Genomic DNA, 23,456 nt, shown 5'->3' on the forward strand with positions numbered 1-23,456 from the left:
AGGTTTTCAAAAAGGCGCTCCCTCTCGGCTCCAGCTGTTTCCCTGCCAGCGCGGGTAGACGAGACAGCTGCAGCGCCCCCGGCGGGACACCTCCGCCCCGGCAGGGCGTGTCCGCCGCCGCCACAGCCCGCCTACTCCGCCTATTCCCCGAAGGCGGGAGCAGGCCAGAGTGGCGCACGCCCCGACCGTCACGATCGCGCTCCTGATTGGCTGCACCGCGCGACGTCCCAAGGAAGGCCCGGACGGCGGCTGGGGTGGGGGGGGCGTGTACGGTGGTCCGCGCGTGCGCAGTCTGAGTGCACTGAGCGGAGGGGGAGGTGGCTGGGTGCTTCTCCCGCGTCCGCCATTTTGTTGCTGTGGCTCTTGGGAACGGGTTAGATAAAACCGCACCGGAGACGCGACGCTCTTTGGATTCTGGTGCTTGGCGGGGCAGCAGGATTCGCTGCAGAGCCGTGGGGGACGCGCTCCAGACTAGGAATCCCTAGAGGTACCCTCCCTGGTACTCAGGGCAGCCCGAGAACCCCTGGCCGGCCTCCACTGCGGCTCGGCTTCGCCCGCCCTGACCTCGGGCTCTGCCCGCACCCTCCGGGCGGGTTCCCTCCGTGAGGCGGCCCCGGCGCAAGCGGGCGGCGGCGGAGGATGCTGCGATCCCGGAACCGAGAGGAAGGTGCTGGCTCGGCCCTCTAAGCGCGTCTCGAGGTGTTCCGAGAGGCCCTTCTTTGGCCCTAGAGCCGTTTGTTGGGCAAAGGAGTCCATAGCAGGCGAGAGCAGCTGCTGCCCCGGCCCGCCACAGAGCCCCGGCCCAGCATCATGTCCTCCGCCAGGTTCGACTCCTCAGACCGCTCGGCCTGGTACATGGGACCGGTGTCTCGCCAGGAGGCGCAGACCCGGCTTCAGGGCCAGCGCCATGGCATGTTCCTAGTCCGCGACTCCTCCACCTGCCCCGGGGACTACGTGCTGTCGGTGTCCGAGAACTCGCGAGTCTCCCACTATATCATCAACTCGCTGCCCAATCGCCGTTTTAAGATCGGGGACCAGGAGTTTGAGCACTTACCGGCTTTGCTGGAGTTCTACAAGATCCATTACCTGGACACCACCACCCTAATCGAGCCCGCGCCCAGGTAGGTGAGCGCCCGCTCTTCTGCGGCGCGCATCCCGCCTTGAATTCGCAGGAGGGTCGAGAATGGCCGGGCTGGTTCGCTTGGAAAAATCGGGGAAAGAGTCAGACCGGGGCGGGGGGAGGAGGGTGAAGGAGGGGGTTGTTGAACCCATTTCCCTCTATTCTGAACCAAATTATTTTTCAGAAGGCATTCCGAACGGAAGACTAGTGTCGGATATGGGTCACTGTGAATGTGGGGAAGCTTTTCATTAAAGTGTACGCTTTTTGCCTTTCGTCACGTTCTCCATTTGATTTCCTCACTGAAGCAGGGTTTTGTTTTTGTTTTTTTTTTTTAAACCTTTTTATTTTTTTGGTTCTCCTTCCCCTGAAAATGCAGAGACATACAAGTTTGCACAACATTCAAGGTTCTGGGCTCCCTGCATATCTCTGAATTACAGGTTTAAGAACTCCTAGTCTGCAACCTTCGAGACAATGGACAAATGAAAACGTTCTAACGTTTAGAAACAAAAGCCTTTAACTCAGATGTCAAAACTATATATTGATTACCCTGGTGCCTGGTTTGAAATGAACCAGATGTTTTCTTTTTTTAAAAGTGGTTCGTTAGCGTTTTGTTTGCAATTTTATATTGTAGTTTTCCTCCAGGTTCCACCATGAATAGGCTGGAAATCCATTTGGTTAAATTACAAGGAAGAAGACTAGAATGTTACTAAAGGAAATTTTGAATGACACATTTTATTCCTATTCTAGTTTAAGATCTATTTTCAAGTTAAGAACCCAAAGTGACACTGAACATTAAGTCTCCTCTTCTTCAAGTAAAATGTTTTATTTGATTTACTTTTCCTTAATCACTATTTTACTAGAGATTTATTTAAATTATACTACTTATGAGATGAAGAAATTGTGTAGAATTTTAAAAAATAAAAGGTATTTTACTGCCCACTTTTTTCTTGAAATGTCTACTTTAGAAGGACAGGGTGCTAATACAAATTTTTCAGGATGAGCTATTTCTATTATTTGCTAAAAGATTATGAGCTTTAAACATTAAGAGCTATTGAAATTAATTAAGGAGGACCTAGTAGATGCCTAAATGCTTCTGTGTAATAGAGAAGAAACATGACAGAGTAAGGTTAACTTCTGAACTAAATGAACTTTAAAAGCTGGGAGAAAGTGACAATAAATCAAATACCGTAAAACAAAGACCTAGATACCAAGAATCTGATTGGTGAAACCTCCAGATCCCCAAAGAAGCTGGTAATTGGAGGCAACTTCCAGCATAATATAATTACAATTTAAGAAGTTGGAGAGACCCGCTGCCATGAGATTTTTTATGTTAGGACCCACTGCAATGAGGTTTTTTAATATGTTTAAGTAAATTCCTTAATAGCATAGGTGAATTTCATTAATTTCAGGCATTAAGCCATGTGATGTGCAAAGCGTTATGCTACTTGAAGTGACAGGTATTATAAATAGTTATTTCAAAAGTGTCAGTTAAGAGCTTAATATTACCCTTTTTGGAGAGGGGAAAAGGAATATTATGCTGAGATTTCCCACTGCGTGCAAAACAACTCCAAATTTTTGGTATAGGTGTCTTCTCAGACACCAAATGAAACTGTCCTTGATGCTTGTCCTTTTCTGTTCTTATTTCTCCTTTAGTGCAGCCCACAGGGCTGCTTGCTCACTTCCTGGTAGCTGCCCCAACACACCTACTCAACTTTTGTACCTTTGCTTAGGCTGTTGGCCCTTCACTAAATCACCTAGCCCCACCCGTTTCTCACCAATTGAAATTTTGCCTGTTGCTTCAATACACTCAAATAATAGGCCCTCTCCAGTGAACTTCCCCCTCATATTCAACTTTGTTTCCTTCTCTATGCCCTCTGCCCGAGGTATGTAGCTATAACTTAGTTTTTAATTTTTCTTGGTATCTTGGATCTAGTTATACTGAATATTTGGATTGCCTCTCTCAAGCCTGAAATTCACAGATTTGGTTTGATATGTTGTTAGATTTTTTTTTTTTTAAGTGTAGAAGTTTCTTTCTTTTCTTTTTCTTTCTTTTTTTTTTTTTAAAGATTTATTTATTTATTTATACAAGCACTGGGTACAGTCAGAAGCGCGGGAGGGTGAGAGAATTCACCAGAGCCAGAGCAGGGAGCAGAGCAGGCAGAAGGACCGAAGTACACTGCTGAGGGGAGCAGCGGGCGCAGGAGAGGTGTGCGTGCCATGTGGGACCCTCCTCTGGTGGCCGGGGAGCAGCCGGGGATCGAACCAGTGCTGCAGAGGCTGCAGGCAGCTTCACAACCCAGCGCTCAACCGCTGCGCCACCAGGGAGGCCCGATATGTTGTTAGATGTTATTAGCATAGGTAGAACTTAGTAAAACCTTGACCAGTGCAAAACTAGTATAAGTGGTTTAGCTCCTTAGGCCTCAAAATTGACCTCTTAAAGCTAGGATTTCATGCCCTTTGGCTAATAGTTCTTTTTTGTTTGTTTTGCTTAGCTAGAGGTCATCACTATAGTGACTTACACAGAGTTTAAGGACTTTGTTCTAGTCTGATCTTTTTTATTGGAATGTTCCTTAACCTTTAATTTTATATTTTTATTCAAATATTTATAAGATAATTATATTGCAGTGATAGATACTAGGAAAGATGGGTTACAGACATGTTTCTTCATGAAACTTACATATTATACTTTAGACAGACTGAAAAGTAGAAAAATACTCGTAAGATAAATAGATGCTAAAAATATTAAAGATAAAAAAGAGCTGTGATGGAAAAAAAACCTAGGCTGAAGGAATGTAACAGGGGACCTACCTGGAATAGTATACTGAGAGAAATCGTGAAACTGAGGATAGAGAAGAAGCAAACATTGTAAAGACTTGAGTTAAGTGGAAGGAAAGGGCCTTCCAGCCCTTGGGAAGGGCTTCCACAGAGGTCCTGAGAAAGTTGGCCAGGACCTTTGTGGCTCTTGAAGAAAAAAAGGGTCACATAAGAGTTTGGAGATACAATGGCCAAAGTAAGGAAACTGTGTTTTATATAAAGTACAATGGGTGCCATGGAAGGCATTTGAAGCAGGAGAGTTAACAGGGGATGTTACTGTAATATGGTGCAAAATGATGGTGACTGATGATATATCCTGGGTCATACTAGACATCATATAGACTGATATAGTAAGCTATGGCTTAGACATCTTTTTTGGAAATAAAATTGATGTTGCTGGTAAGGAGACAGATGGGGGAATAGAAAGGAAGAAACAAAGATGGCTTGGTATTTCAAATAACTTTGTATACTCTAGGTTTATCTTACTGTTTTTTTATTTATGGTATTCCTATTGTGGATTTTAAATTTAACCCCCTGAAAGATATTTCCTGCGTGGCTTTTTAGTAATCGTAAAAGATTCTCTTTCTGCACATGAGTGTGATTTCTATATTAAAAATTGTTTGATAAACAAAAATCTGGTGGTGGTTTTCACCTGCATTTTATTAAAGCATAAACATTTTCAAGAGGCTGTTTATTAAATTATAGTTAGAATTTAAGTAGGTGGAATGTTTATATAAATGTGTTTCTAGTATAACAACATTTTAGAAAGTTTCAAGTGGATTGTTCAGATATGAAATACATTTTAGAAATTTGAAGATGTGTTTTGCATTGTTTGCTTTGCTTATAAAATTTTCCACTTCTAGATTATTTGAAGGCTAGGGGAAAAATCATGAAAAGTAAAAATTTTAAAGTGAGGTAGGTTGATCTTTAGAAAAAATCTTATTTGTACTCAACAGACACTGCACATAACATATAGCTGGTAATGTGGCACCAACATAGAATTGGACATTCCCTGTCATGCTCATGAGGGAGTTACTGGTCTCTGAGATTTTTTAAAAAGACCACATCCAAGCTGCCTAATATGGTAAAATAGCTGTGGGAGACCCAAGAAAGGATGCTGAACTGAGTGCTCAAAGGAGGATTGTTACACATGTAAAGCAGAACCCATGGACTGAAGGATACCATAGGCAACACAGTCGTTGCCTTCCCCCACATTCCCTTTTGTGGAGTTCTAAAATAAGGAGTAAGGGAGAAGGATTTGACTTTTAAACAAATCAAATGATACCAGGGCTTTATGTGTTGTGGTAATACAACTCTTAACTGGGCAAGCTTTCATTCCCAGCATAATGACAGTGTTTTTGTATCTCACCTGAGTAAGATTTAGATGCTTCAAATTTCTGGTAAGAAGAAACACAAAGGTTTTTTCATGGTGCCACATTCTATGTTGATCAACATTACTGGGAATATAAAGTAATCGACACCTCACTGGGCAATTGTATGTAGAAGTGAGAGGAGAGATAGGCCTTCAGGAATGATTGAATGTATCATTATTTGAGAAGATAGAAGAGAAGGGATCAGAGTAAAGGGTTGGTTCTTCCCCCTTCCCCCAGCAAGAAGAACCGATTTTTGAGATGCCTGCTAGAAGCAAAGTGATATTTAGCAATGTGATGGGTTTGTAATTGAAAAGCGGAGGCTAAATATTATATAGATTTTGGAGTCTTAAGGTTAGTTGGAATCACCCCTAATGAACAGGGGAAAAACTGTGGAAGAGGTAGAGTGGCAGCCACAGGCATAGGAGGGCCATTTGTGTGAATGCCCAAGGGTGGAAGGTCCTCAGTATTCAGTGCCACTGAGTGGTAAAGAGCTAAAGCAGTCTCATTATAGAAATATCTAGCTATTTTAGTGTTTTTCTGATGCAGAAGCAAAATGTGAGGTGTCAGTCACCACTTTATAGTCTCAATGCATTTGATCTTAGCTCTGCTTCTCATTGTCCCATCTTTAACAGAATCTTTTAACTTAAGCTTTTGGTTCATCACCTTCGTTTGTATTCTGATATTAGCAGAAGTCACTCCTTCCTTGAGAGTTCCTTGACCATATCAACTTCTGTTGTGACACACATTAATTATACTTTGTGCTCTTGTTTTCCTTCCAGTCTCTCACTACTAAATTGGCAGTCTTTTTGAGAGCAGAAATTTGGTTTTAGTTCATTGTTTGTCCTCCAAGTTCTCAGCACAGAGGAAGGCCAGTGGTTACCTAGATAAATGAATTCTTAGTGAATTAATTGCTAAAGCCAAAATAATGTCCTCATGACCTGTGTTTTAGAACTAACTGCTCTTTTTTAGCTGTACAAATAAAATACCCATGGATGGCTTCTGAAATGGAACAGTATCTGAGAAATTTGTAGTACTCTAAAGTTTTCACAGACTCTGTGGACTTTGAATTAGGTACAGGGTGTACTTTAACGGGGGGAGTGGGAAGCTAATGTGAATGTTTCATACACATGACATTCATTCTCATGCACCTGGAAGAGGTAAGATTTATCCTTGAGGCTACTAGCTTAGGGGTTATGAGTGAGACCCAGGCTAAGTTAGTGCAAATCAAACCTTTGCTTTGCCTTTCTGATCTGTAAAATGGGGGTAATAACCTACCTCACAGAATTGCTCTGGGGTATCAATGATTTAATGTCTACAAAGAGTGCAAACAATACCTGGGTAGGTATTAAGTGTCAACTCATTACTGTTGCTGCTTCTACTGCTGTCTCTTTTTGAGATTTACTGATTATAAGTACTTTGCTCCTTAGTTAAGGGCTTGTTAATATGTAATAAGGTCTTCAAGGTTTTACAGCAAGTTCCTAATCACTGTAGTATTCTGACTACTGTGAAGCTAATCATTTACATTAAAAAAGATAAATGTTTTACCACATCGTTAATGTCTTTTTGGGAAGTAATGTGGCAGTATATATCAAAGGTCATGAAAATGTTCATGTTCTTTAATCTGGGAACTGGGCTTAACAAACAAATAAAATATATACTCAAAATTTTAGTTTGTGACAGTGATGATTAAGTAGGGAGTAAATGAAAACTTTAAATACCCAGAAACACAGGGATGCCTCATTGTATCATGCTCACAAAATGAAACATTACTCTGCCATAAAGTGATCATGAAGAAGACAGAGTGGTGTGGGGAAATGCTAGAGCTGTGATACTAGATCACAAAAACTGCCCATAGCCTTATACAAAATTCTCTTTCTTTTTTCTTTTCTTAAGATTTATTTATGCATACAAGAAATGGGGTACAGGCCAGAGGTGGGGGGTGGTGAGAAGATCCACCGGAGACTGTGGGAAACAGAACAGCTGGATTGACTGAAATACACTGCTTAGGGGAGCAGCAGGTGAGACCGGAGAGGTGTAATTGCACCATGTGGGTCACCTCCCTGGTCGGGGATTGAATTCATGCTGCAGAGGCTGCTCGGACAGCTTCATAGTGCTGTGTCTTAACCCTTTGCGCCACCATGGAGGCCCCCTGCAAGATTCTCTTTTAAGAAAGCCATGTACTCTGTCACTTAGAGTAGACAAGGATAATTGTAGCTACTTTAGAGCAAGAACTGTGGTGTTTCTTTCCTTTTGCTTTTCTTAATGTTGCAATATGATGACTTTCTATAAAGGAAACTTTTATTAAAGTTTCACTAAAGATCAGCATTGGAGATCATGTTATGAAATAACTTTTTAGATTATTTGGGGAAAGAAAGGAAGAAAATGGCCATGATCCCATGAAAAATAAAACAAATTGGAAGCCACAGTCAGTGGTTAGTGCTAGGATTTACTCTCGGGGCTGTTCTAGAACTGAGATCTGGTGATGGTCCTCTAGGTAAAGTTAGCTCCTAAAGAGGTACAGAATCATTGGGCAGAACCCTCGGTTTGTTACTCCGACATAGATTCTCTGAAGCAAAAAAGTACGCTGGGAGCAGGGAAGAGAATTGATCAAATATTCCAAAACTTGCTGCATTTGCAACTTTTCAGAACATTTTTTTTTTTATAGAGGAATGTTTTATTTATTTATTTGCTTGTTTTGTTTATACATGCGCTGGGTACTGTCAGAAGCGCGGGAGGGTGAGAGAATTCACCAGAGCGGGAGCAGAGCAGGCAGAAGGACCGAAGTACACTGCTGAGGGGAGCAGCGGGCGGCAGGAGAGGTCTGTGTGCCATGTGGGACCCTACTCCGGTGGCCGGGGAGCAGCTGGGGATCGAACCGGCGCCGCAGAGGCTGTGGGCAGCTTCGCAACCCAGCGCTCAACCGCTGCGCCACCGGGGAGGCCCTCAGAACATTTTTAAGTGAAGAGAAATCTATGTTACTGTTGCAGAAGGGGCACTATGGATGGGTTGTTGCTGTAAAGTGGAAATGTACTTTTATACCAACTCTGGAAGTACATTCTACATTATATTTGGTAAATACACGAAATATACTGATGTTTACTTGAGAGCTCTTGCCTGTGAGGTTTTTTGTTTTTGTTTTTGGTGAAAACTTCACATTTTGGTGTTCAGATGTTGATTTCCTATACAAGATGCAATGTGGCTTTTTTTTTTTTTTTTAAAGTTTGGCAAGTATATAAACCCCTTCCTGGTTTTTGTATTTTGAGGAACATGGAGACGGAGGCCTTTGTCATTCCTCCGTGGGTCCAAGGAAGTGTTCAGAATGCATGCCATAGATTAGAACCAGGAGGAAGGGTATGTGGTAGTTGTGATAGGGTCCTAAAAATGGCAGCTACTGAACTTAATGGAGATTTAAAAAATAAATTTAGACCAAGAGTTTTTATGTGTAAACAAAAGGTATCTGTAAAACACATACATACTTGACATGTGACGTTATAAGATATATTCAGGATATTAACTTCTTTTGCAATATAAACTACAAAAAGTAAAGCAGTGACATAGTTTTCCTAACTACTGAGAATATAGAGAAGGAAATAATTTATAGAGGAGAATGGCTTACTAAAAAGTTTAAACACTGGTGCAGAATAAAATTTCTCTTAGTAATTTTCTTCTCTTTTAAGGTATCCGAACCCACCAATGGGATCTGTTTCAGCACCCAATCTGCCTATGGCAGAAGAAAATCTGGAATATGTACGGACTCTTTATGATTTTCCTGGGAATGATGCTGAAGACCTGCCCTTTAAAAAGGGTGAGATCTTGGTGATAATAGAGAAGCCTGAAGAACAGTGGTGGAGTGCCCGGAACAAAGATGGCCGGGTTGGGATGATTCCTGTCCCTTATGTTGAAAAGCTTGTGAGATCTTCACCACACGGAAAGCATGGAAATAGGAATTCCAACAGTTATGGGATCCCAGAGCCTGCTCATGCATATGCTCAACCTCAGACCGCAACTCCTCTACCTGCAGTTTCCAGTACTCCTGGGGCAGCGATCAACCCCTTGCCATCTACACAGAATGGACCTGTCTTTGCAAAAGCAATCCAGAAAAGAGTACCCTGTGCTTATGACAAGACTGCCTTGGCATTAGAGGTAAAATATGCTAAGGCCGATTTTTTGGGTCCTTTGACATTTGGTTTTAAATTTTAACTTCATTTCTGCAAAATAATGGCTGCTCGTTTAAAGCTATATTCACAGGAATAAGATAATTGGGTGATTTTTGAAGAGCCACTATGTTTCACTTGATGCTTTTGTCCTTTCCTATTCCTTATTTCTCCCAAGTTCTCACCCTGCTTGCTCTCTCTCCTGGTCATGAAACCTCATAGATTTAGTCTCATAATTGTTGACTTTCTTTCCATTAAGGAAAGATGGTGGTTAACGAAGACCCAAGACCTAGAGATGAAATCAACAGCGAGACACACTGCCACTTGTGCACTTACATATTTCTAACTTTGATTCGTGGACAAATATGAGTAAATGTCTTAGAATTCCTCTTTAGGCAGAGGAATAATCTTAAAATATCTCTCACCTTATTTATTAGAGAACTTATAAATCATAGTAGTGTGAAATACAGTCATGTTGCTGCAGAACAAAGTATTTGTCAATAGTAGACCACATATACCATGGTATTCCCAAAATTCCTGTTGCCTGATGATATAGTAGCCATCATGATGATTCTCTAGTGTTTTATGCTGGCAGTGACCTCATGTAGCCCATGTTTACTGTGTCTCTTGATAACATGATTTTCCCTTGCGTTTGATTTAAATTTGTATTTTTTTTTCCTTTATCTTTGCTCCTAAGTGTACAAAATGCACTGGTTCTGTTGCATTTGAACAATAACAAAAATTGCTCGATGATGTGTTTCTCAGAAAGTATCTCCTTCGTTGAGTGACACATGACTATAGAACTTGAACATTTTAATTACCAAGTCATATGTGTCTAACTGAACTTTAACTGGTTTTTTAAAAAGTCTCTTGCAGAAAGTTTAGCATATTAATGTGGCTTGCCAAAAGACACAAAACTCCTAAAGATAATGTTGATGAGCCTTGGGGGTCAGTAAAACTGTGTATCTCAGAAGGTAGAAATTGGATGAGACATCTGACAAGCCTATATGAACCCAAACCCCATGTTGTGCCTGGGGTGAGAGAAAGCAAGAAGGATCTGAAAAATACTTTTTTTTTTTTTTTTAAGATTTATTTATTTATGCATACAAGAACTGGGGTACGTGCCAGAGGTACTGGGGGTGAGAGGATTCACCAGGGAAGAGTGGGGAACAGAACAGGCAGATTGACTGAAATACACCGCTGAGGGGAACAGTAGGCGAGACTGGAGAGGTCTGTTGTGCCATGAGGGTTAGTTCCCTGGCCGGGGATTGAACTTATGCTGCAGTGGCTGCGGATAGCTTCATAGTGCTGACACTTAACCCCTTGTGCCATCACGGGGGGCCCTGAAAAACACATTTTAAAATTTTCTGTGTTTTTTCCTTAAGATTTTATTTATTATGCATACATGAACTAAGGTACAGGCCAGAGGTGTGGGGGGTGAGAGGATCCATCGGAGACAGAGTGGGGAACAGAACAGGCAGCTTGACTGAAATACACTGCTGAGGGGAGCAGCAGGCGAGTCAGGAGTGGTCTGCTGTGCCATGTGGGTAGCTTCCTGGCCGGGGATTGAACTCATACTGCAGAGGCTGCAGATAGCTTCATAGGTTGCATCTTAACCCCTTGTGCCACAAGGGAGGCCCCAAAAATTTCTGTTTTTAAAAGGATGGATACATATTTTGTTATTTTTACTGAGGTATAAAATACATACAAAGAGGTGGACCCTAAATATTATTGTATCAGAAGATAGGATTTGGTGTACAAATCCTAGCTCTTTTTCTTTATTGGTAATTCATGAAAATGCTTTGAATCACAAACTACAATGTATATTTCATAATAATATGGTTACACTTGAACACTGAGTTTTACCAAATTGCATATATGTTAGAGAAACTGAGATTTAATTTAGTGATTGTTCTGTGTATTCTCCCCAAGGTCAAAATAGGGCAGGGTTAGAAGATGGGCCCAGGTACATGGCAGAAAGATGAAATAATGGAGCCTATTGCTTAAAAAAGTAAAATAACCCATGAAACAGATAAACGTTAGCTGTAATTTATTTTGTATGTATTTCCCCATGGTTATCCTTAATTTTCTCTGGATCAGAAATAATATTCAAGTGAACTATACCTTAAAGTTTGTTTCAGAGACACTGACTACTTCTGTCTTTCATGTTGACTATAAGGAAAGAATGAGTGAAGGAGGCTTATAGCTGGGGGGCAGGGAGCAGGGGAATTGTGTAATTAGGTTCTTTTATATGTCACAGTGAAGGAAGAGAAAAGAAACCAGAGAAAACTGCTTCCTCAAAGCCGCCATAGAGCGTGTCCTAACTAATTATCCTTGAGATTCTCACTCCCACACAGACCTGCCCATATACAGGTACATGGCCTAGTCCATACCTCAGTGCCCTCAAATAACTTGGGGTATTCTGAGTTCTAAATACATTTCAGTTTGCATAGTGGTTTCAGCCTTTTGAGGTGTTTTTACATCTGTCGTCTCACCATAGGGGTAGGAAGTTAGGATTCAGAGAGTAGGTATGATTTGCTGGGTCAGGCAAGCTGAATGTTGGCATACCACAGTGAGAACCATGGAGGGGCGAAGGATCCCCATCAGAACTCCAAACCTATAAAAGAAGTAGGTTCTTACCTGAGCAAGGATTTAAAACCCCGCTCCATTTAGGACTCCTGTCTGTTGATCTTGGACTCTAAGATGTGCATGTGTTTTAGAAATCCCTGTCTTAGTACGTATTGCTTAGTGTGTACAAGGGAGGTGGTAGAGGGGATTTTAGAGCATGGAGGATTTTAGAGCATGGTACATAGGCAGGTGCCTGATAGAGGCCAGGATGATGAGAATGAGCCCAATTAATGATGTGTATTTTAAGATAACCCATATATTTGACCGTTATACAGCTCTCCTAATCTCTCAGGCCTTAGGGAGCAGTCTCCACACCTGAGCCTCATTTTAACACTATTAGCAGCTTTGTAAGCCTTGTCAAAGTCTCCTTTTAGTGTGTTGCCAAAAGAACGTGTAAATAGGACCTGAGAAATAAATAGACCTTTACAAAATTCCACTTAATGATATTTCTCATTCTGTGTATTTAAATGAGACTCTTGGCATAGCATAGTAAATATTTCTATGAATTATCTTTTAAAACTATTAGAATAGTCTGATCTTGTTTAAAACAACTCTCTTGGGACTGTTGCAATTAGGTTACCAGAAAAAGTATTAAAGTTAAAATGAGAAAGGTGAGAGAGTAGGACAAAATGTACCAGTATTTGAAACTTCCTTATTCCCTTGATATTATTACAAGAGAACTGTGATGGTTTAGATGAACTTTTTTTTCATGAATTGTTTTACAGGCTTTTTTCCCCCCTCATTAAACTTGGTTTTCGAAAGCATGTCCCTAAAAGTAAAGAGATTTTAAAACAGGTCTTCATATCGTCATTTTTCTTGCTTGCTCATCTCTTTTCAAGAAGCAAGTTGATCCCTGGGATTTGATTTAAAAGGGAACTCTTGGTGCCTGTGTCAGGTGAATCTCACAGTAGCTTCCCCCTCTGTGACAGTAGCAGAACTCTACCATGCTGGAAGACCTGAAAGGGCTTTTGGAAAGCAGGTTACACTAATAAGAACATTCTTAGGTTGAAGAAGCAATGTAATCCTTTGCAGAAGTAGATTATTGACCAGAAGAGAACGTCTGGTGCAAGGGTGCTGTTATTGTTATAAAATATTAAGTCTTAGCACTATTAAGCTATTGCCAGCCACGCAATATGAGTTCAATTCCCGGCCAGTCAGCTATCCCACATGACACAGCAAACCTCTCCTGTCTTGCCCACTACTCCCCTCAGCAGTGTGTTTCAGTAGCTCTGCCTGTTATGCTCCCCACTCTGTTTGGTGAATTCTCTCACCCCCCACATCTCTGGCCTACACCCCAGTTCCTGTATGCATAAATAAATAAAATCTTTTTTTTTAAGATTTATTTATACAAGCACTGGGTACAGTCAGACGCACGGGAGGGTGAGAGAATTCTAGGGACATCAGCCTAGGGACAGTTTTTCCTCTTTCCCGTGATTCTGCAGATGTCTCTAGAAAGTAGTTTACAAGAGACCTGTAACATGAAGTACAAACTGAACAAAGCAAGTCTCCTTCAGAGAGAGCTGTATGGTGGTGTGTGTGTGTACTGGAGGGGACTGGAGAGGAGCAGAGAATGGGGTCTCCTTGGGCAAGAATACCAGAATACTGGAGGACAAGGCACCTGACCCTGACCTCAAGGAAACTTTCCACAATTGCCAAATGGGAGCACCCACCTGGCAGGGTTATTTTACAGAAACCACAAAAAGGGGCATAGGGCCAACAGGGAGTGAGGAGGATGGGTAAGGTTTTCACTTCAAGTGCCATAAAGCATCATAGGTAGAAAACTAAACTTGGGCCATGAGGAGGTCCTTGGTGCAATGATGGGAGCAATAGTTAGAGTCTAGTAGTAGATTTTGACTACAGGAGAGGAGGGTGATGAGGAGTTGGACTAATGGGGCTTGGGTAACAAAATGATCAAAGGTAACTCAGGACTGGTCTGATAGAGCCAAATAGTGAGAAACCTGGGGGGAAACAGAGGTGAGCGAAATAGCAGGATGTCAAAGCACATTCATAGTCCCCAAACTGGGGGGATGAGCTCATCCAAGATATGGGAGAGTACTGGGGGCAAGGTTTTTGGGAAGGTAAAATTTTGTTCTCTTCCACATTTATCAGACATCAGCTAAAATAGACTAAGTGTACAAACTTTAGGCAAAGTGTGCTTTCTGAGCATCTGGTCTAGTTCAAGATAGAGAAGGTATAGATAAAGGACAAAATTCCAAAGTAGTTTTCCATAGGACATCGAATGAGTGTGACAAACAAAATAGCAGTCTCAGAGAAATCACTGATTTCCCAACATATGCCTATAGCATCCATCAGCCCCACACTGCATACCTTGCTTGCTTTGTTTCCTTTTAGTCTTAGCTCCTTCTTGCCCTCGCCTTTTTTAAAAACATCTTGTCAGAATCAGATTTGGCACTGAATCATGATCTACCTACAGATGCCCAGGTATCCTAAGGTCATTGTCCCTTCCATACTGCACAGAGTCATCTGGATGTTTGCTCACCTGGGTATTTGGCCCCCTTTTTCTCCACCACACCCTCCTTATATATACCCATATGCCCTTGCCTTTATACACAAACACATCTTTGCCTTTTTGTCTGTTTTATTAATGTGTAAGTTATATTAACTGGGTTATTAACAATAAATAGAAGTTAATTTGGGGGCCCCCCTGGTGGCTCAAGGGTTAAGATGCAGCCACTACAGTACGAGTTCGATTCCCGGCCAGCCAGGCGAGGGTCCCACATGGCTCGGCAGACCTCTCCTGATTCACCCGCTGCTCTCCTCAGCAGTGTATTTGAGTCATTCTGCCTATTCTGTTCCCCACTCAGTCTCTGGTGAATTCTCTCACCCCCTGCACCTCTGGCCTGTACCCCAGCTCTTGTATGCATAAATAAATAAATCTTTAAAAAAAGAAAAGTTAATTTGGAATAGCAATAGTTTTCTATTCATGAATTGCATTCTTTTTTCCTTATTAGTTTAAAAATAGGGACAAAAAATACAATTCTGTTTCTTAGTTGCAAAGGAAATGAGAGGAAAATATGGTAATATGTTAAAAGAGAAAGGCTCACAGTGAAGTTTGTCTCCTTGATGACCTCATTGTACTCCAAACATGAGACAGCAGGTTCCCACACTAAAAGGCTCAAAGAAGGTAAGGGTCTCTGGACAGGTAGTGCAGAGTTCAAGAAATTAGGGAGCTACTCTAGTCCAGCTGCAAGGGCTTGGATTTGTGGCATCCCAATAACTATTCACCTAGATCCAAATTTAGTTTGTGTTTTAAATAAGTATCATTATGTCTTACATTTGTGTTTTAAGTATGTTTGTGTTTTAAGTACATATCATTATGTCTTATGTTTGTGTTTTATTCTTTTGTTTTAAATGAAATAAGATGACTACATTAGCTATAACTCATGATTTCAGATTCCCATAAACTTCACCTTCCAGCTACATAATTTCTACAATGTCTCTAACTCAAGGTTCTCATTTGCAGTAGAACTTGCTTTAAATGCAGATCCATAAAATATCTCAATAGAAACAGAAATGTAATCATTATCAGAATTTTCCTGTTTTATGATTTTTGTACAATAGAAAAAGAAGACAAGACAGATTTTAAAATAAAATCCTTGTTCGACCTAATGTAATTTTTTCTATAATTGATCAAAAACATTCGTGTCATTATCCAAGTTATAAAAAGACAGACCCTTTGCTTTCTTCCACCTACAAATAAAAACATTGTTACTTGGAGAAAGTGAGCAATACTTGACCTCCAAGCACTAATCTTAAAATAGTTGGCATTTCAGAAGTCATTAGCAAAGTATGCCCCAAATACTTAAAAGATTTTATTTATGCATGCATGCAAGGACTGGGGTTTAGGCCAGAGGCACAGGGGGTGAGAGGATTCGCCATAGATAGAGTGGGGAACAGAATAGGCAGACTGACTGAAATACACTGCTGAGGGGAGCAAAAGGCAAGGCAGGAGAGGTCTGCTGCGCCATGTGGGTAGCTCCCTGGCCGGCCGGGGATCAGGATTGAGCTCGTGATGCAAAGGCTTTCAATAGTTTCATAGTGCTGTGTTTACCCCTTGCACCACAAGGGAGGCCCTGTCCCAAATACTTTAAAGCTTAGTTTTTAAATCTGTTTACTCTCTAACCCAAATTTTTATTTCCTTTTAAAAGCCATTTTAGTTGTAACATTTTTTTTTCCATTCAGGTATTTTGTACCTTAATTTTTGATACAACCCCCAAAGAAAGAATTCTTAGTTGTTAACCTTCCTTTTTTTTTTAAAATTAGGATATTGACATATAACATCATATGTTCAGCATAGTGGCTCTATATTTGTATATACAATAGCATCTGCCCATTATCCTCTGGGGTGTGGTCCAAGATCCCCAGTAAACTCACAGCTAGTAGCAAACCCTATATAGTCAAGTACAGCACAGTGACATTTTAGTAACAGTGGCCTACATCTGCAACAGTGGTCCCATTATTCCTACTGCCTCGTCACACCTTAGCCACTGTTGTGGCTGCTTGAGGCAACGAACAGCCTCATCTCGTGTTTACTGTATCTCTTGACAGCCACACACCTACCTTGTATTTGATTTAATCCTGTGTTCATTTTATTCATCGTAGCCCCTGAATGTTTAAAATCTACTGGTTATATGGTTCATTCATGCAATGATGAAATAGTCTAATGACACATTAATCAGAATGTATCCCTGTTGGAGAAGCAGGTGCAACTCCATGAAGCCAAGTTTGAAAGCCATGGCAAGTGAATTGTGGGAATAGTGGGCTGCCCCAGTGGACCAAAAGACCCAGAGCAAGGAAGCTAAAGAGCAGTGATAGATGGAGGCCTACCTGGAGTTTAAGAAATCCTGCTTTGGCACATATGCAGCTCTGCTTTGGTTGAAGCTGAAGGCACAATGAAGAGTTGGGTGCAGTAGAGGCAGCACTGGCCCAGGCTGGGTGCGCAGAGAGTGGACTCCTCCATCCCCCTATAGCCCAGAACCTCCAGCCAACCCTAAACTCATTGTCACAGCTCACAGTCTCAGGCAATGGACAGCAGAAGCCCTGAGTTGAAATGGGGGAATGAGGTAGTATCTGCTGGGCACCTGCAAGGCACTGTCCTGTTTGAGCCCAAGACAGTCTCACATCACCCAGGAGGACCCCTTAGCCCAGGATCCAGCTGTGCTGGATGCAGTGTCCAGGGCAGGGCTAGAGCTTGGGTCTCAGGAGCCTAGTCTAAAGACCTCTTCATGAGATATCCCCCTTTTGTGATAAGTGTTACACTTTTTTATACAGGTGGTTGAGATAGAGTCACTTAGGGCCCCTGAACTTTTGACACTTTGAGGGTGAGGGGACTAATGACATTCCCATTTTCTGCTGAGGCCACCCCCACCCTGACAATTTTCCCCTTCCATCCTGGGACCTAGCTCAGACAGAGGCTAGGATTTGGGGCTCTTCCCTCCTCTGAGTGCTTTCCAGGTGAAGGGTATCCATGCTAAGGCCCTGTGTACTGACCAGGGCAGCAGAGCTTTCATTTTCCTCCTTCACTGGGTCCACCTTTTGTATAGTTTCCACGTGTATTAAAACCACTTGGGACTTGCCAGAAAAATAAAGATGCTTCTGTTAATTGGCACGTGACTCTATACAATGTTTTTTTCCTATATGTATCTATAATAAGGTTTAAATAGTAAGATAGGCATGGTAATAGATTAACAACAATAAAATATCAATTACAACAATTTAATAGAAATTCTGTTATAATAGAAGTTATATGAATCTTCTGCCCTCCTCCTCTCTCCCCCAAATAGCTTATTTTACCTAATACTTATTTTCAGATTGTTGTTGATCACAGGTAGCTAGAAACTACAGAAAGCCAAACTGGATAAGGAGAGGACTACTATAATGCAAAATGACCACTACAATAAGTCTAGTTAACGTCCATCTCCATATATATTTATAAAATCTTTTCTTGTAATGACATGAGATACTCAATTTTTCTTCTGTGTAGAAGAACTGGGATGTAGGTCAGACTTGGGATTAAGAGGACTCACCAGAAACAAAATGAGCAGAACAGGTGGATTTACTGAAATATACTGCTAAGGGGAACAGCGGGATAGACAGGAGAGGTCTACAGCACCATATGTGGGTTAGCTCCTTGGCCAGGGATCAAACCCAGGCCTACCTGTGATAGCACTGAGACTTAACCACTAGGCCACCAGGGAGGCCCAAGATCGAGTCAGTTTTTAATTAAAATAATTTAATTCATAAATACATGCAATTAATAGTTGACTTTCTCATAAACAGATCTCAAACAGTATTTGACTGCATAAATCTGAACACTAAAATATATTTAATTTTTATCTTAGACCTTTTGTTGTATAAAATCTAGTTATTAATTAACAGGTTAACTCTTTTCCAGCCATCCTTCAGTTGAGTTTAACTATGGTTCTAAATGAAAGGAGTCTGAGCCAGAATTTATTTATTTATTTATTTAAGAGGCATGTTTTTTATTTATTTGTTTGTTTGTTTATTTTTGTTTATACATGCACTGGGTACAGTCAGAAGCGCGGGAGGGTGAGAGAATTCACCAGAGCCAGAGCGGGGAGCAGAGCAGGCAGAAGGACCGAAGTACACTGCTGAGGGGAGCAGCGGGCGGCAGGAGAGGTCCGCGCGCCATGTGGGACCCTCCTCTGGTGGCCGGGGAGCAGCCGGGAATCGAACCGGCGCTGCAGAGGCAGTGGGCAGCTTCGCAACCCAATGCTCAACCGCTGCGCCACCGGGGAGGCCCCTGAGTCAGAATTTAGACAGGGACTCAGACCAAAACAAATTATATTTAACCTGAATTTATATTGTGTTCTAACCAGGGAGCCCTTGACAGTCAAAAAAATTTTTTCTCCATTTTCATTTTGGCAAGTGCTCAAAAGGAGCCAGTTTCCCACAAGGCAAGAAGTTCCATTTGGTAATAGTGCTGTTTTCTGTGTAAATGCTGGCACTGCATCCATTTCTGAGTAGACTTGGGGTATTACAAGTAGTTCTATATGGGGCCTCCCCGGTGGCGTAGCGGTTGAGCGCTGGGTTGCAAAGCTGCCCGCGGCCTCTGCGGCGCTGGTTCGATCCCCGGCTGCTTCCTGGCCACCGGAGGAGGGTCCTGCATGGCGCGCAGACCTCTCCTGCCGCCCGCTGCTCCCCTCAGCAGTGTACTTCGGTCCTTCTGCCTGTTCTGCTCCCCGCTCTGGCTCTGGTGAATTCTCTCACCCTCCCGCGCTTCTGACTGTACCCAGTGCTTGTATAAACAAAAAAGAAAGGAAGGAAGGAAGGAAAGGAAGGAAACATGCCTCTATTAAAAAAAAAAAAAAAAAAAGTAGTTCTATATGGCCGGGTCCTGTACATCCCAGTGAGAGTAGAATCGTAACAATTAAGAATGGAGGATGGGGCCTCCCCGGTGGCGCAGCGGTTGAGCGCTGGGTTGCAAAGCTGCCCGCAGTCTCTGCAGTGCCAGTTTGATCCCCGGCCACTGGGCAAGGGTCCCACATGGCACGCAGACCTCTCCCATGGCCCCTGTTCCCCTCAGCATTGTACTTCGTCACTGCTGTTCTGTGATGTCTGCCTGTTCTGCTCCCCGCTCTGGCTCTGGTGAATTCTCTCACCCTCCTGCGCTTCTGATTGTACCCAGTGCTTGTATAAATAAATAAATAAATCTTTAAAAAAAGAAAAAGAATGGAGGATGAAAAGGTAGAAAACTCGTAGCAGCCAGTCTTTATTCACAGGGGCAGTTACAAAGATAGGACATTGAAGGCAGAGGGTGACTTAGAAGAGTCCAAGAAGAGAGATCGAATGGTCCAGGTCCAGGTGTACAGGACTGAGAACTCCCTTGCTTTGTACCTTTGCTTCATGACAGACCGCCCTGTAACCTTGGGGAGGGCCTTACCTTTTATGGGTGTGTTACCCTGCCTACCTTACAGGTGGATTTATGTGAAAGATCAAGGGTAATAACATGTCCAAAAGAGAACCTGAAGGTAGAAACTGCTCTTAAAGCTAGGGCCACAGGTTGGTTTCTTGATGTGCAGTGTTTCCCACAGGGGTTCTTTTTCCTTCTCCATCTTTCTTGGCCTTTCCCCCAGCTCTTTGCAGTGTGAGTTGTTAGCTTTCTGGTGGCATGTATTGAGGTAGTCAGAATCACCTAAGCAACAAATCTCCAAACCCTTTTATCACCCCTTTAGGTGATTCCTTGAAAATGGCTGACCTGTTTGGACCATGAGTTAAGTGTTAGAGTCTAGAGCTTATCTAATCTTGAGGTTTTTCATCATCTTAAACCTTATATTTAAACAATATTACTGGGTTATGTTGTTTCTACCTGAGTCCTTCACAGCTTATAAAATAAATGAATCTGCTTCAAAAAACAGTTGCTCTCTGGGCCTCCCCGGTGGCGCAGCGGTTGAGCGCTGGGTTGCGAAGCTGCCCGCGGCCTCTGCGGCGCCGGTTCGATCCCCAGTTGCTCCCCTGCCACCGGAGGAGGGTCCCACATGGCGCGCAGACCTGTCCTGCCGCCTGCTGCTCCCCTTAGCAGTGTACTTCGGTCCTTCTGCCTGCTCTGTTCCTCGCTCTGGCTCTGGTGAATTCTCTCACCCTCCCGTGCTTCTGACTGTACCCAGTGCATGTACAAACAAAACAAACAAACAAACAAATAAATAAATAAATAAATAAATAACATGCCTCTATTTAAAAAAAAAAACAGTTGCTCTCTGGATTCACCTCAAAAAAACATTCCTCCTTTCGTAACCGGGAATGGCAGATGACTCTGCCCAAGGCTTGTGAACACTGAGGATTTGGGACAAGGGATGATGTGGCTTCACATTGATGGTGGTGGCCTGCATGAGCAGAACTGTGTGCTGGTGGACTTCTAAAGTAGACTGTCTTTTCCTCCCTGACTGCTAGGACATTATGACCAACTAACCACTTTTCGGCAGAAACAAATGGTTATTGATGTCCTTCACGCTGGGAATGCAAACAGAACCTAAGACAAAAATTTGTGGAAAAAACTAGCTAAAATGTACAAGACTACTCCAGATGTCATCTTTGTATTTAGAGCCCATGTTGTTAAGACAACTGATAGTGGCATGATTTACAATTCCCTGGATTACACAAAGAAGAATGAACCCAAACAAGACATGGCCTGTATATGAGAAAAGGCCTCAAGAAAACAGTGAAAGGAACACAACAACAGAATGAAGAAAGTTGGGGGTCCTGTGAGGCCAATGTTGGTGCTGGCAAAGAGGAGTAAAAGATTCCGCAATGACTATGTGGTGGCTGTACAGATTTTTCATGAGAAGATTAATAAAACTTTTTTTTTAATTATGTATATAAGAACTGGGGTATAGCCAGAGGTGTGGGTGGTGAGAGGATTCACCAGAGAGAGTGGGGAGCAGAACAGGCAGACACCTACTAAAATACACTGCTGAGGGGAGCAGAGGGCAAGGCAGGTCTGCTGTGCCATGTAGGTTGGTCCCTCGCTGGCTGGGGGTCGAAGTCGTGGTGCAGTGGTTGGGGATAGCTTGATAGCCCTTTTACCCATGCCACCAGGGTGTCCCTAAAACTTCTTTTTAAAATAAAGTTGCCTTATCAGCTTTGAGATCCTAGACCAGTAGCTTTAATGGAAAACCCATTTTCCCCCCAAAGAAAACGTGCATGCACACAGATAAGACAGATAAAAAGTTTTTTATACATACAAATTTTATAAGTTAAGGATTACTTTAAAAGGCAGTTGAGAAGAAAGTTGGCAGTTAAAAAGTGACCCTCAAAATTGCAAATAACATGAGTGATAGCTGTGATCTTATGTCAGCCCCTGCATCCATCTTGTTTCTGAATGTCCTTTGTTTCAGGTGGTGATGGATGTCTTGTAGCCTTTACCTTGCCATTTTTGGGGCAATCTTCAATCAGATGTATATAAGAAATTTCAGTCCAGCAAAGTCTACCTGAAAAGCAGCTGGAAGGGCCATATGTGGCAGTGGCCATAGCACATTTGAAGGGTGTTCGTTGTTTTTTTTTTTAATTATGACTTTATAAAATACAAGGTTAAAAGTTGAAATCCCAATCAGGTTTTTTTTGTTTGTTTGTTTTTTGTTTTGTTTTTTTTTAATTTTTTAAATCTTTCTCTTTTTTTTTTAGATTTATTTATTTATTTATACAAGCACTGGGTACAGTCAGAAGTACGGGTGGGTGAGGGAATTCACCAGAGCAAGAGGGGAGAGCAGAGCAGGCAGACTGATGAAGTACACTGCTGAGGGGAGCAGGGGGGCGGCAGGAGAGGTCTGCGCGCCATGTGGGACCCTCACCCGGTGGTCCGGGGATCGAACCGGCGCTGCAGAGGCTGGGGGCAGCTTTGCAACCCAGCGCTCAACCGCTGCACCACCTGGGAGGCCCCCAATCAGGTATTTGTTGGGCCTTTGTAGCATCTTCCCAGAGCTCTCTGCGAGTCTCCAGAACAAGTTGGAAACCACTTCCAAAATTCCTGCCTTCCTCTTCATGAGCAAAGTAGCCCTTGACTAACTGGTGTCTGTCCTGTGGCAGTAGATAGAATTCCTGCCACCCTCCAGTTGAGACCTAAAAAGATGCTCAGAACTGGGCCTTTTTAGGAACAGGAATGGACAGCTCAGGAAAACAACTCTGCTGCTCAGAGGAGTTGGCAATGGTGAGAGAGATCTTGGTGACAGTAGTTCCAGCCCATGTGGATTAAGGTAAAGATGGATTTTTTTTGTGTGTCACATGACATTCTCTAAGAGTCATGTTCACTTCTGTTCTACTGGAATTGGTAACCAATATTTGGGGGGTGAAGGTAGATGGTGCTCAGAAGCTACTTCACAACACTTTCTCACAGCTGAGGAGGAAAACACTGGATTTCTTGGTGTAGTACTTCGTGTCTTTGGTACCACTTGATTTTCCTTTATGTAGAATAGTATGTGTAATTTTATGTAAACTTTTTCTTTAGTTTGGAGAGAAAATGCTGACTCTTCTTTGTGTATCCTTACAGGTTGGTGACATTGTGAAAGTTACAAGGATGAATATAAATGGCCAGTGGGAAGGCGAGGTGAATGGGCGAAAAGGGCTTTTCCCCTTTACACACGTCAAAATCTTTGACCCTCAAAACCCGGATGAAAATGAGTGATTGCTGTTGCCCCATTTCCTGCTGCTTCGTTGCCACAGTCTCCTTTGAAATGGGAAAGTATTCTAATAGGCAAATTACACTGCATTGCCGGCATCCAGCTTTTTACAGACTGGCCATCTGTCATACACATTTGGAATGCACACAGTGGCTGCCTCGGCATTTGTATCATAGTTGTATTGTCAAAGAGTAGCCGATTGTAGAGTTCTTTG

The 23,456-nt window shown here is 42.5% G+C and overlaps 1 protein-coding gene across 1 annotated transcript; it reads left to right on the forward strand.

The window, feature by feature from the left end:
- Positions 1 to 810: 810 nt before the first annotated feature.
- On the forward strand, positions 811 to 23,247 carry CRKL (CRK like proto-oncogene, adaptor protein; the record flags this gene model as incomplete). Its single annotated transcript, XM_084245020.1, has 3 exons — positions 811 to 1,121; positions 8,985 to 9,450; positions 23,113 to 23,247. The coding sequence occupies 3 exons, from the start codon at positions 811 to 813 to the stop codon at positions 23,245 to 23,247; spliced, it is 912 nt and encodes a 303-aa protein (XP_084101146.1).
- Positions 23,248 to 23,456: the final 209 nt, after the last annotated feature.

Source organism: Talpa europaea (genome assembly GCF_964194135.1).
Source record: "Talpa europaea genome assembly, chromosome: 10".
NCBI lineage: Eukaryota > Metazoa > Chordata > Mammalia > Eulipotyphla > Talpidae > Talpa > Talpa europaea.